This window comes from Somniosus microcephalus, chromosome 22 (genome assembly GCF_052327205.1).
Source record: "Somniosus microcephalus isolate GS21.2 chromosome 22, FLI_Smic_1.0, whole genome shotgun sequence".
NCBI classification, from domain to species: Eukaryota; Metazoa; Chordata; class Chondrichthyes; order Squaliformes; family Somniosidae; genus Somniosus; species Somniosus microcephalus.
The window spans coordinates 28,854,375-28,867,937 of record NC_141008.1 but is presented as its reverse complement, the minus strand read 5'-3'; the positions used below and the strand labels follow the sequence as shown (position 1 = coordinate 28,867,937).

At 43.6% G+C, this 13,563-nt stretch overlaps 1 protein-coding gene across 3 annotated transcripts in view; it reads left to right on the top strand.

Annotated features, from left to right (window-relative positions):
• The window catches only part of baz1b (bromodomain adjacent to zinc finger domain, 1B), an 83,066-nt gene that overhangs the window by 56,980 nt on the left and 12,523 nt on the right, over positions 1-13,563 (top strand). For all 3 annotated transcript variants that reach the window (XM_085964339.1, XM_085964338.1, XM_085964337.1), the window contains 5 exons: positions 3,507-3,683; positions 7,678-7,825; positions 9,779-9,926; positions 10,878-11,002; positions 12,169-12,323. In XM_085964339.1, the coding sequence (XP_085820465.1) occupies positions 3,507-3,683; positions 7,678-7,825; positions 9,779-9,926; positions 10,878-11,002; positions 12,169-12,323 (753 nt within the window). The remainder of the gene's footprint in view (positions 1-3,506; positions 3,684-7,677; positions 7,826-9,778; positions 9,927-10,877; positions 11,003-12,168; positions 12,324-13,563) is intronic.

The window sequence follows — 13,563 nt, the reverse complement described above, 5'->3', positions numbered from 1 at the left end:
CCTCCAGACTTGACTATTCCAATGCACGCCTGGCTGGCCGTATAATTGCCACGCTGCGTAAACTTGAGCTCATCCGAAACTATGCTGCCGTATCCTAACTTGCACCAAGTCTCATTCTCCCATCACCCCTGTGCTCGCTGATCTGCATTAGCTCCCAGTCCAGCAATGCCTCATATTTAACATTTTCTTCCTTGTTTAAATCCCTCCATGGCCTTGCCCTTCCCTATCTCCATAACCTCCTACAACCCTCTGAGAACTCTGCATTCCTCCAATTCTGGCCTCTTGTACGTCCCTGGTTTTCTTTGTCCCACCATTGGCAGCTGTGTACTCAGCTGTCTAGGCCCCAAGCACTGAAATTCCCTCCCTAAACCTTTCTACACCTCTCTTCCTTTTAAGACACTCCTTAAAACTTATCTCTTTGACCAAGCTTTTGGTCACCTGTCCTAATCTCTCCTTATGTGGCTCAGCGTCAAATTTGTTTAATAATGCTCTCACGCCGCGCCTTGAGACATTTTACTACGTTAAAGATGCTATATAAATGCGAGTTGTTATTGTACAGGAATTGCAATCTCTAAATGGTGATGGGGAGATATTTTATACTTGTAGGGCACTCTCCAAGTTGGGGGGGGGGCGGAAGGGGGGGGTGGTTGTTGAGTGCTGGAGAGCTTATCACGACACTGGTAGTAAACTCTCCTGATGTGGCAGAACAGCTTTTCCTGGCTGGGGACTCTCCAGACAGAGGGAGGGAGGAGCTTCTACTGGTGCTGGCAGGGGGGCAGGACGAGGCGAGGAAAGCTTGTTTATAAGTACGCTGGCAGTGAACCCTCCAGATGGGTGAAGAACTTAAACTGGCAAAGGGGCTCTCCACATACCTTTCCCTTGTAGCACGTATGTCAAGTATGATTTAGTTACCACAAAGATTCTCGCTATAGCAGGGAATCACGTGGGCTAGCATATATAACATTAGTCAGCTGTCTATTCTTCTGTATAAGTCGCCCATAGTCATATTTGATACGGGGCCAGGTTGGCTTCTTAAATAATTGTTCTCAGTTTTGTGTAGCTGAGCTCTTATCTTTCCACTTGATGTGTCAGCTGTGGCTCAGTTGATAGCACACTCGCCTCTAAGTCAGAAGGTTGTGGGTTCAAGTCCCTCTCCAGGGACTTTGAGCACATAAAGCTAGGCAGGCTGACAGTCCAGTGCAGTGCTGAGGGAGTGCTGCACTGTCTGAGGTGTCGTCTTTCAGATGAGATGTTAAACCGAGGCCCCGTCTGCTTCCTCGGATGGATGTAAAAGATCCCATGGCATTATTTCGAAGAAGAGATGGGGAGTTATCCCCAGTGTCCTGGCCAATATTTCTCCCTCAATCAACATGACAAGAACAGATTTATCTGGACATTTTCACATTGCTGTTTGTGGGAGCTTGCTGTGCGCAAATTGACTATCGCATTTCCCACATTACAACAGTGGCTCCACTTCAAAAAGTACTTCATTGGCTGTAAAGTGCTTTGAGATGTCCTGAAAGGCGCTATATAAATGCAAGTCGTTTTCTTTCTGATATACAGAAAAGATGATTAAAGCTTCAATTTTTTAGTAAGGGAGGAGGGAGAAGATGCACAAGAGGTTGGAGCCAGATACAGAAAATTCAGGGAGGAATTGTAGATCTGGGAGAGATTGCAGGGCTAGGAAGTAGTGAGGGATTTAAACACTGGGTAAGAATATTAAATTTGAGGCATTGGGCAACCGGGAGCCAATGTAGGTCAGTAAGGGTAGGGATGATGGGCAGGTGTGACTTGATGTGACATAGGATAGAGCAGCATCGTTTTGGATGACTGAAGTTTACAGAGGGTTGACGATAGAGCAGTTAAGAGCATTGGAATAATTGAGTTTTGAGGTGGCCAAAGTATGGATAAGGGTTTCCGCAGCAGAGGGGCTGAGGTAGGCGTTGCTATGGAGTTGAAACATGTGCCCTTTTTGATGGAGAGTATGTGGGGTCAGAAAATCTGCGTGGGATCGAACAAGACGCCAAAGTTGCGAACAATGGTTTCAGTCTGATACAGTGGCTGGGGATTGGTGGGGAAGTTGAAGTCAATAGGGAGGGTATGGAATTTGTGGTAAGGATCGAGACTTTAGTCTTGATATTTAGCTGGTATGTCTGAAGGCAGGATCAGGGGCATGCTGCTTCACGAGCATTAAGATTGGATGAGCTACTGGAGGCAACTGGAGCTATATACCTGACCGAACTCGGCAGCTTTTAAAAGTCAAGTGGTCAAAATTGGCACAAAAAACAACTGTAGTCCCATCATTCTGGGCTTGACTCGAACCAAAGGTGAAAGGAAGCCAGAGTTGGCCCCCAGTCGTCACAACAATCTGGTTTCTGTGAATCTAATCTAATATGGACTTTATCCAATATGCACACGGTGGATTTAGAATCCAGTGGGATTTGGGAGAAGTTAGGGTGTGTACTATATAACCCGGGTATGAATAAATCGACATCAATGAATGCTGAGATAAGCTGTGAGAGATATTTACTGCACGGTGCAGAGCTGGTGGGAGCTGTAGTATTAGCTGTAATACAGTAACTCTATGTAATGCTGAAGCATTTACTGAGTTTGCTGGCTGCCCCGATGGCTCGGTTGGTAAAGTTAGTGTATAACTGAGCTATGGCAATCAGAAGGCCCCGGTTCAACTCCTAGTCTGTGCTGAGTTAGCTGACCTCTACTAGGGTGGCAGTAGGGGCATCAGAATCCCTTGGCTCGGGAGCAGGAAACCCGGCCAGTGGTGCTGCCCCTGGTCAGCCTTCATTGACACCTGCTGGAGATTTGTCTGTACAGCTTGGATCAAATGTCCCCATGCTGGTATAGTCTGCAACGCTCCGTGCAGAGGTTCACATGAAGATGGACACATGGCCGTGGTCTCCGGCAATATGTTAGTGCACGTGGAATCTTCAGTGCTGCCATTGAATGATGCCTTTAGGGGGAGGAGAGAAAAAATCATCTCGTCAGTTCTGCGAATTTATCCATTAAGAAAGAACTTGCATTGATGTTTACGTTCATGACCTCGGAATGTCCCAAAGCACATTGCCACCAATTATTCACTTCTGAGACTTGGTCACTGTTGTTTTCCAGAGAATTGTGGCAGCCAATGACTAGTTAGTTACACAATGACGAGTTCATCTTTCTAGTGGTGTTGGTTGAGTTAGCCAGATCACTTCTTGCTCCTTTTTCCACTGGTGCCATAGGATCTTTTAGCTGAGCCATATAGAGGGCAGGCTCGGACTTGTCTATGTTGGCCCTTGTCCCCTCTCTCTTCTCGCCCCCAACTGGTGGTCACATGCCTGCTAACATTTGCTATCAAGGCTCGTGTGGGAATGGCAGCGGGGCAACGTACTGGAGTGAACCTAGTGGGGCCACACTCCAATTAAGAGCTGAGTCTAAGAGGAGAGGGAAATAATTTAATCGTTAGAAAAATCAATGCTTGCTAATCTTCTGCTTGTACCCTCTACCAGGTACGCTCATTGGAGAGTCTGAAGGATTTGGGAGAGTGTGTGATCACACTGCAGGAGTGCATAATAAAGAAATTCCTGCAAGGTTTTATGGCCCCCAAGCAGAAGAAGAAGAAGGCAGGGGAGGAAGCAAAAGTAGAGGAAGTGGATGAGGAGAAGAAAATGGCTGAAGAAGCTAAGGTAACTTATGGAATTTGACGCTGGCGGCTGAGAAAAGCTTCGATTGAGGTATAGTTAGTCGGTTACTTCACTCACCTGAGCATTCTACTTACTTGAAGTCTAAAAGAGTGGAACTGTGCTTTGTCCCAGATTATCGCCTGCGGCCCCGGGCTGTGCATCCCCCGCTTCCTTCGTCCCACCTTATCTTCAGCTGTCTATACTCTGGACTGCTCTCCCTAAACCTCTCTGCCTCGCCACCTCTTTCTCTTCCTTTAAGACGCTCCTTAAAACCTACCTTTTTGGTCACCTGTCCTAATGCCGCCTCCTTTGGCTCGATGTCCGTTTTTGTCTGATTACACTTCTGTGTAGCACCATGGGACATATTACTGCTTTAAAGGCACTATAACAATGTACAGGAAACTTCGCCATATCCAGCACCGGCGTGATGCCGATCTATGAAAACTTCCGGACAGACCAGCGCTAATGTTGAAGGATACGGAGGTTTTCATCTCCGTATCTGACAATAAACGCTGTTGCTTAGCAACCGCTTGTAAACAGTCGGCCTGTACCTTGGAAGCGTCTCTGTAGCTTAGCAACAGCTTCAGAGAGGCTTTCCAGTGACTGACTGTTTTAAAAAAATAAAAAAAAAATGCTAGGAGAAGAAAAAAAAAGGGGAAAAAACCTAACAAAACGGCTGCTGATTTCTGCCGTTAGATCGAGGTTTCCGGACATACAACCTCCGGATAAACCAAAGTTTCCTGTAAGTTTGTTTCTCAGATTGGCCAAGTGAAAGAAGCACCTCATTGGCGTGTTGTCACCAGTCTTTACCTTAACCGTACTGATAGGTTAAAGGGACTCACATTTACACCAATATACTTTAATATTGTATGAGATGCTGCTTGTGGATATCTAATTCATCACCACACATTGGTCCCACTGCCACTACTTCACCCGAGTTTCAAAATTCTGTCTCCAGTTTTGGAAAGAAATGTATTGTGCAGTTCAAGTGAACATAATATGGAAATTTCACACTCCATTAAACTTTGATGAAATCTTAGAGATTGCTATATTGTGCCCTATTAAGTTCTTCTACATGGGACAGAATGATGGGTGCAAACCGTCTGTTATTCAGCATGCTGTCAGTGTTGTTGTGTGGCTGAATACAGCTGTAGTTGCATTGTGTAGAAGTGACCAGCAGGTGGCAATGTGAGTTAGTGTTACAACAGGATAGCCATTCACTGTAATTCTGGAGAGGGGCCAGCATCGACAACAGGCAGTAATCGATTACTCACTTATGAAGCGGGGTATTATGCTACTAGTTTTGCTTCTGTCGTGAGGCTGGTTCTACTTTAGGGTGTTGGTGTTATTCCATAGTAATCAGTTATTGCTGAATAAACACACGAATTTAATCCAGCAGTGTGTGAAGAGTACTGATCATTAATCTCCACTTGTCTACCCAGTCAGAGTAGATTGTAAACTGAATCAAACTAGCGGGATAAACTCCGGTGAATTTGGAGAGTAGCAGATGGCAGGGAGTGATTTCAATGTTATTTTCACTGCTGGGTCCAAAAGAAATTGCCATTTTTTCCCTTCTCCCCCTAACCTGTTGCTGGGATAATGGGCGAAACTTCTGGAGTGTAAAACTGGTGGCATTGGATCGGCTGCCTGTAATGCACCTTGACCAATTTTCATTTCTATTGACTGTGCTGAAGTTATAAGTTCCACCCGTGGGTTCCACAGGTAACGGCAGCCTCATTAAAGTGACTGACTATTCTGCATCGGTGAGCCTGGATACTGAAAGCTGTTTTGTCACAAAGGCGTCACCACTAGGCCTGATCCTATTCACCTGACCATCCATCACCTTCCTCGAGCCACTAGAATAAAGAGCAGAACCTCTTTTTCATCTTTCTGTCTTCCCCATACCCAGGGGTGCTGCAGGCATTTGTAACACTCTAACTGCTATCCCTACTGAACAGCGGACTCCGCATAGAGCTGAGATCATCCCTGGGAACTCCCAGCCTGGTGTCGGTCATCTGAATCCTTTGATGTTACTACCTTGCAATCCAGCCCCGGAATGTTTTATTCAATGCATTGCCTGATGATTACTTTATTTATTGATAAAACTAGAAGTGATTCATCCACTTGTCAGGTCGTTGCACTTCAAAAACTAAATAAAACCTGAGCATAGAATTGACACTGTAGGCATTACAAGGCTGTAATCTGATTCTGGGATTGTGAAATCAGTCAAATTTCAATACAACCTAAACCCTTCAATTACTTCACAACCTTGTAATTACTTCCATGTCTGCATTTTTCCTATACAGTCCAAGTGAAATGTATTGGCTTTGCACCTTGTTGAGGTAGCTCGAGTGGGTGCACTGCTGTTGAATGACAGAACAGCTGTTGAATGGCAGTTCTGTGTGACCGCTTACTGTGGGGGCAGGGGGGAGAATCATGGGTTGTGCTAAAACATAAATAGTCTTTTCCCTTTCTTGAAAATTGGCAGTAAATAGTTTAATTGTACAGGGAATTTCAGTGTACAAGAAAGTGAGGATATCTCTCGGTATTGAAGTTAAGCTAGATTGCCACTCAAATTCTCAGTCCCATCAGAAGTTGTGCTTTCTATGGTGCATTGTCAGTGAATCTAGGAAATATTTGGTTCCCCACTGTCATGTATACACTCTCCCTGTATCCTCTCTGTTGAAATCAAGACTCATTGCACCTACTCGAATTAATTAATGTTTTTATAGGATTTCAAAACTTTGGAACTGCTATCTTGTCTTGCTTTCTTCCTACAACCTTTTTAGGTTTTTAAAACCCAAGTTTACATCACCTAATTACAACTGGTTTACTTCACCGCCCCTTTTACTCTATTCAACCTTGATGGAGTCCTGCACTCTGTCTTACCATGCACCTTAGTTTTTCAATTTAAAAAAAACCCCATCAAACCCCCCCTAAGTTTATGTATAATTAGTAATAAACTGTTCTAATGACTTGCATGTTTTAACCAGGTGCTTTGGTTCCCTGGTAAACGAGTGTGTAACTGAGCCTTGCAGACCAGACTGTGTGCGGTTCCGTTGCCAGTCCATGCTCTGTTAGCTGCCTTCAGTTAGCATGGCAGGATGGCTACTACGATTGGCCTTGGTGTGCCTGGGCTTGGGAGAGGGCAATCATCTTGGGTTCACACGTGCTATCTCTTAGCCTCTGCTAGGATGTGCTTATCTAGTGAGGTTATGATTGGAATCGGACCCTCCCAAGATAGACGAGCCACCCAACACTCGCTGTCTCGGCTCACAGTTGAAGATTGGCCACTTGGGCTTGGTAGAACTGGTTGTAGGATTGAGAGAACCTGCTTTGGGGGAGTCGTGTGATGGCTGTCTCCAACTATTTTTATTTGCATCAGGTTAAAGGTGAAAACATGCCTAGAAGGGAAAATTTCAGTATAAAGTACTTCATCTGTACAATTCTTCAATGCATCAAATTTTTGAGGTGTTCACATTTCTCCTAGCTATACGATGTAAACCAGGAGTGTAACCACCATTGTGATCATAAATGATGGTCCATGTTTTTCGCACGGGTTTCATTCTCTTTGAAGGTAGACAAAGAAAACATTTGATAAGACGAGGCCAGATATGAATAATTAAGCTGCTTTATTTCACAGCGAGTAAATGTAGACTAGCAGTCATTATTGAACTTGCTTATTTTGAAGAGAGCAGGCTGTCTTTGTGTAATAATACAAAATTTTGCTATGCTTCTCCACATCAATGGGTTGCCTTCACTTAAACAAAATACCTTGTACCTACTCTTCTGTATGCTTCTTTTGAGCCTGGCCAAAGCTTGCCATTGCAGCTTTCTGTTTGAAGATTTAACTGGTTTTGCAGCCTTTGCTAGACCCCCCTGACTGCCTGTGTCTGTTTATTTATCACCTGTGCTTCGATCCAGAAAGGACCAGTGACTTTTCCTGGTTCTAAAGTTTCTTGTTGTGTAATTGCCTCTTCACCAACTTGCCCCACAGGTTGCTTCTGCCCTGGAGCTATGGAAAAGTGCTATCCAAGAGGCTCAGACCTTCTCTCGTATGCATGTGTTGCTGGGAATGCTGGATGCCTGTATCAAATGGGACATGTCAACTGAAAATGCCCGCTGTAAAGTGTGCCGTAAGAAGGGTAAGCACTGCAGTTACTGGACTCTCCTCCGTGAATTGATTTTTAAATTATAAGTGTCAGGAAATCAGTAGAAAGGTGTGTTTCAATGAACCTCTTCGCAAGTATAAATTAAAAAGAAATACAAAGCTGATCCATTTGTATCTGATGGAGAAAACCTAGCTTAATGATGTGGTTTAAGGCTACCAACAACTTCTACGGAAGATTTTCATACAGGAATATTATCTGTCCTTTCTGTTGTCAGATGCTGGCAGACCTGCTTTGTGTTTTTGGCATTTTTGAGATTTATTTCAGATTTTGCCCAAATACTATGTTCTGAGCATTATCTCATTCACAGAACACCAACTCCACCTCATTAACAAAGTACTGCTCATTTTTCTTGGCTCCTGTGTTCATATCAAATAAAAATGAACTTGAAAGGGGTTAGAAAGTCTAGTGGAAATGCTTTTTGTCTAAAGTGACCCTCCTGTTCACAAAAGCAGTACTTTTAGCTTAAATTTGCCTTCCTTTTTGCACACCATCAATTTTATTGGTGCCATGCTGACCTTGTAAAGGTTTCCCCGCTCGCTTACTGCTGTGTCCTGGAGTAACTCTGCAAACGGCAGGGGGGAGATCACCATTTCAAACGAAGCTGAGAGCTACTTAGGGGCCCACCCACACCATGCAAATAGATGTGGAAGAAATTTAAGGTATTTCATTCTACAATGGAAAGGGTAATACTTTTGAATAAAAGCTACTCCCTGTAGACTTTCCTTCTGCTTTATTTTTTAAATTGGTCTAATTACCGTTTAACAAAATCAAGACTGCAGCTTTTGAGGTTAGGACTGAAATATTGGGTTTCTGTCAGGGTGCAACAAACATAAGTTTTTACTTTTAAAACCTTGATTTATGAAGTTGCTAAGAAAGCTGAATCATTCTGGTGATTACTTCCAGTTAAACCTCCCTCAAACCGGGCATCCCGACTGCATATGGGGGCATTCCTACATCCCCCTCAAACTCTCCATTCCTCTTTTCCCATCCTTTTACCGCACCATTCACAATCCATCTGGGATCCACTCTCTAAATTCCCTTCCTGAACCTCTCTGCCTCTTCACCGTCTCTTTCTTAAATCCCACCCTTTTGATCAAGGTTTTGAACGCCCCTTTTATAAAGTGCCTTGGGATACTTTTCGACATTAAAAGCTGCTTTCTGAATGTGAGTTATTGTTTTGTTAGGTTAGTAGTGTGCAGTAGGGTGGGGCATCAACACCGGTAGTGTGAAGTGTTTGATTTGTCAGTGGTCAGTTCAAAACACTTGATCTACTTTGCAATTTCTGAGACAACTGTAAGTGGGATTTCATTGATAAGATGGAATGAGTTCAGCAATGTGCATCGGAAAGCAATTTGTAACCCCCGTAACTCAAATGCATCATTGCTTTTTTACTTATTATTATTTAGATGTCTTGGGAAGATCGATGAAGTGGTAGCATTGCTCTCTGGTTCACCTGTGTATTCATAAACTCTCCAGTAAATCAAGGGCTTGTCCAAAATGTGACTAGAGTGTTTCATCAGACTGCTTTTTCCTGTAAACAATAGCTGGGTAGCCTTGTTAATGTGAAGGTTTGAAATTGACTTGGAACTGAGAAAAAGAGAATTTTGTTCAGTTTAAATTTTTGTGTGTGTGTGGGATGTTCTGGTTTAGGTTTCACAGGGCCATGGTCGACAATCTGTACCCCATTTTCCCGTTGTGGTGTGCCTACAACTGATAGTAACATTATTTAGAAACCTATTCTAGTTCTCTGGGATCCCAAGAAGAATTTATTTGATTCTTTTAACATTTTACTATATATTATGAAAGCATAATTGTACTTGGTCTTTATTTTAAAAGACTGACTTAACTCTCTAAGATATGTATACATTTTCCATGGTCTGTAAACCCAGATGTGTTTGGGTGACGTTTTGTTTTGTTGCTCCCCAGGTGAGGATGACAAGCTGATCCTGTGTGATGAATGTAATAAGGCTTTCCACTTGTTCTGTTTGAGACCAGCCCTCTATGTAATACCAGATGGAGAGTGGCTCTGCCCAGCTTGTCAACCAGCCACAGCCAGGCGTGGCACACGTGACAGGTAACCATACAGCTAGCTTACCGCTGCAGTCTCTGTTGTCTTCTGATCTTCTATCATCTTTTACACAAATGATGCTGCTGCTGAAGTGGATTCCAACTGATGCAACTGTCTGTAAAAGTTGTTAAAAACCCTTGCCTTTGCTTTTTATTTGCATACAGGGTCATATTAGACCAGCCCACTGGGTTGTTTTGGGTTGAGTTCTTGTATAATCAACGCAGGGCAGTTCCTCTGACCGGTGATTTACTTGAGTTACGTACAGCTTAACGCAGCTCGGTGTTTTTAAAAAGACCGTTTATCTTGTGTCCACTGTCTCATTCTGTACCTAGCTGCCCTTTTTCTCTCTGAAGTCCACATCTGGCCGTAGTGCAGAGCTGGAAAGCTGTGAATTGAGGCCCAGGGATCCATAATCGCCGAGGAGTTGGGGATTGGGCCATTTTGGGAGCACAGCTGCCCTTGGCTAGTCTAGCCAGAGATTCTGCTGTTCAGTCAATATGGAAACTAGTGACAACACACTGAGCATGACTGTGTCCAATCATTGAGTGTGTGATTGGTGTGAGCACTGTGCTTTCTCTGCACTGGTGCTTTAAAATGAGGTTTTATTTTTAACATGAAGCTTTGAAATTGTCTTAAAAGTGACTTATTTGAGTTTTTTGGAATTCAGGTGACCAAATGTTTTACTTGGGAGCAGGGAGTTTACATTGATTTTTGTTGCAGAAATTGAGTTGTTGCTCCATTCTTCCTCAATGGGTAGGAACAGAAGGGAAGGACGGATGTTTTTCTAAGTATTGCCAGAACAAAACTCACACTGATTCAGTGCATAAATCTATTTTTCTGTTTAAAAACTGCTGTTTGCCAATTGAAATGTCTAATCTAGTTAGTAATGTTTGAGTGTGAGCCTAAAACCATATATTTTAAGTAAAAATGTCTCCCTGCTGTCACTTTTTCTATTAGAAATTATGCCGAGGAGGAAGATGAAGACAATGAGGAGGAGGAAGAGGAGGACGACGACGACTATGAGGAGGAGGAAGAGGAGGATGACGACGACTATGAGGAGCGAGGAGGGCCCAGACTTAGATGTAAGTTGTGAACTTAGCCACCTGCTTCTAGGGGATAATTTTGAACATTTAGCGGATTGGGTTTTGAATTTGGAGTGACCAGTTTGTGTTTGACTGGAATCGAGGGTCCCGTCTCTGCTGCCTCCCCTAAATTACTTTATTGTGTAAGCCACTACATGCTATGATTCAGATCTGGACAATTCAAGGGAATTAAACTGTTAGTCTTGAGGTTTTTTTTTTACAAATTAATCAAACCGGCATTTGACTATTTCTTTTCTTACATTTATCTGCAATAACACCTGCTTCAAATTCAAAGTTATTGCGTCTCCTACAACACTGTCATTCCCAAAATACATTTTTTCCCCCATCGTGCAGAAATCTGAAAAGTACAGGTACCTTTGTACTTGTTGCCTGTTTTGCTCTAGATTGTCTGCTTGTAGCTGTACAGAATAGCTGGGGCGACTCCCTCTAGTGCGGTTCCTTGGAAATTTATGTGGGGAGATTTGAGTGTCTCATCATTTGATGGGTACTGTGCGTTGGAGCTGCAAAGCCCTGCCCTTGACCTGTGCTGAGTTTAATTTAAAGATATTAATTACAGTTTCCTCACATGGACAACAACATTGCCGTAATGAATGGAATTGAATAAGCAGCATGGGATTAACCAGGAAAGGCTTAAAAGTAAAATTAACCCGGTGTGGTATTGAGCTATACAGCCCAGGAATGTCCCAGGTTCATTTCGCACTTTGCGCTGCTTAGCTCAGCTGGAATGGCGGCAGGGGGTGCTACAAATGGCCTTGGTGATTCTTGCGCTAAGGAAAGATCAACCAGACTTCCATGTCCTAATAATCATCCAGTGACTGCGTGGATTTTGGGTTAGAACAGTGTCTGGTTCAGCCGTGTATTTGTTCATGGACAAGGCACTGGAGGAGCCTCGGGAACTGTACTAACATAAGGCGAGCAAGAGAGGAGGACATTGTGGGGAGTTTCCTTTAAAACGAAAGTTACCATTTTAATAATCCTGCTATTTATTTTAATTCGGACATGGGGGCGAGTATGATGGGGTGAGAGAGTTGGTCGTATGCAGCTTCAAATCAAACAAAAGCTTTGCTGGAATGCCACTTGAGTGGCGAGCATGAAAGGATCTGTGTGCCAGCATAGTGATCGCCTATGAATCTTGCTCTTTACAGCGAGACCCAGGAAAGCTGCCAAAGGAAAACCAGCCCCTCAGGCCCGTCCTCAGAGGCAGGCCAAACAGCCGGGGAAGAAACAGTCCCCACACGGTCACGGCAGAAACACCCGACACAAGACATCACCTGTCAACGGCGTGGACATTGATGAGCTGGTGAGTGCCAAGCTGCCAAGTGCCAGAATTTCAGGGCTGGCAACAAGAGAGTTATAAAATGAACAGGTGTTTGTCTGCAAGGGCTTTAATCTTGTATTGTGTACTGCAACCCAGACTCAAGATAACAGATATTCAACTCCATGGAGACAGACCAAACTAGTTTGTAGCTTCTTGAGCAATGCCTCAAGAAAAACATGAGGTCGTTTTTGTTTTAAACAAAAATGTGTGTGCATTCTCTCCTTTTACTTTCTAACCACCAATTCATTTTTCATTTCATGTTTACTTTAGATTTTATTAAATCTAAAGTAATACTTACATAAATGTCAGATGTAATGCAGGATACATGTTAGCTGTGTTATCGGTTGGGGAGCAGGGAAGTGAGCATAGGATTGTCCATCCTGAAGACTGACAAATGGTACAGGCCCTCAACCTGATTCCATAAATCAGCAGCTTCAGCGGGAGGAGGAGTGATTACATATTAATGTTCCTGATATAGGGGAGAGAAATTTTAAAAACTAAATCCGTAGCGAGATCGAACCATACAAAGTAAAATGCAGCATTTCATATTTAAAAGCATTTTGCACAAACCCCACCCCCCTCCCCGGTTACTGAGCTGTACAAGCCAGAAAAGTCTCCAGCTGTGCTGATCTTACTGGGCACTGGTCGAGTTGGCCTCGGCCAGCCTGGATTTGGGAGGAGAATTGCCTGCGGTTCCACATCCTAGTTCTTCAGTCCCCCCGGGGAAGTGTGTGAACATAACGTGAGGACTGGAGGTCCTGCAGTTGAATAGACAACAGCACTCATCAAGGCTTGCATGTGAAAATGGCCACATGGGTGAACTTCTGGCAGGCAACCTGCACCCACAGAACTCTACCTTGGCAAAGAATCAACACTTTCAAGACAGGTAAAATGATCAAGGGAGAAAGCTGAATTTGAGTTTCTTCAGAAAAAAAATTGTTTACTACAGAAAAAGCATGGATTTACTTGACTAATTTTATAGTCGGAATTGCCCCAATTAAAATTATGAAGTTTAGCCGAGATATGTATAGACTGAGCTGCCTAATAACAAGGACATCCACAGCAAATCAGATTCTGTTTGCATTGTGATTGGGAGCTTTCGCAGAAACTGCCTTTCAATGGGTTTTGGATCCTTTGGAGACAGCATTGCAAGGCTGTTATCACAGGACCGATGCGCCGTAGATTGGCTATCGGCAAAATCCACATCCTTCAAGACAGCAAA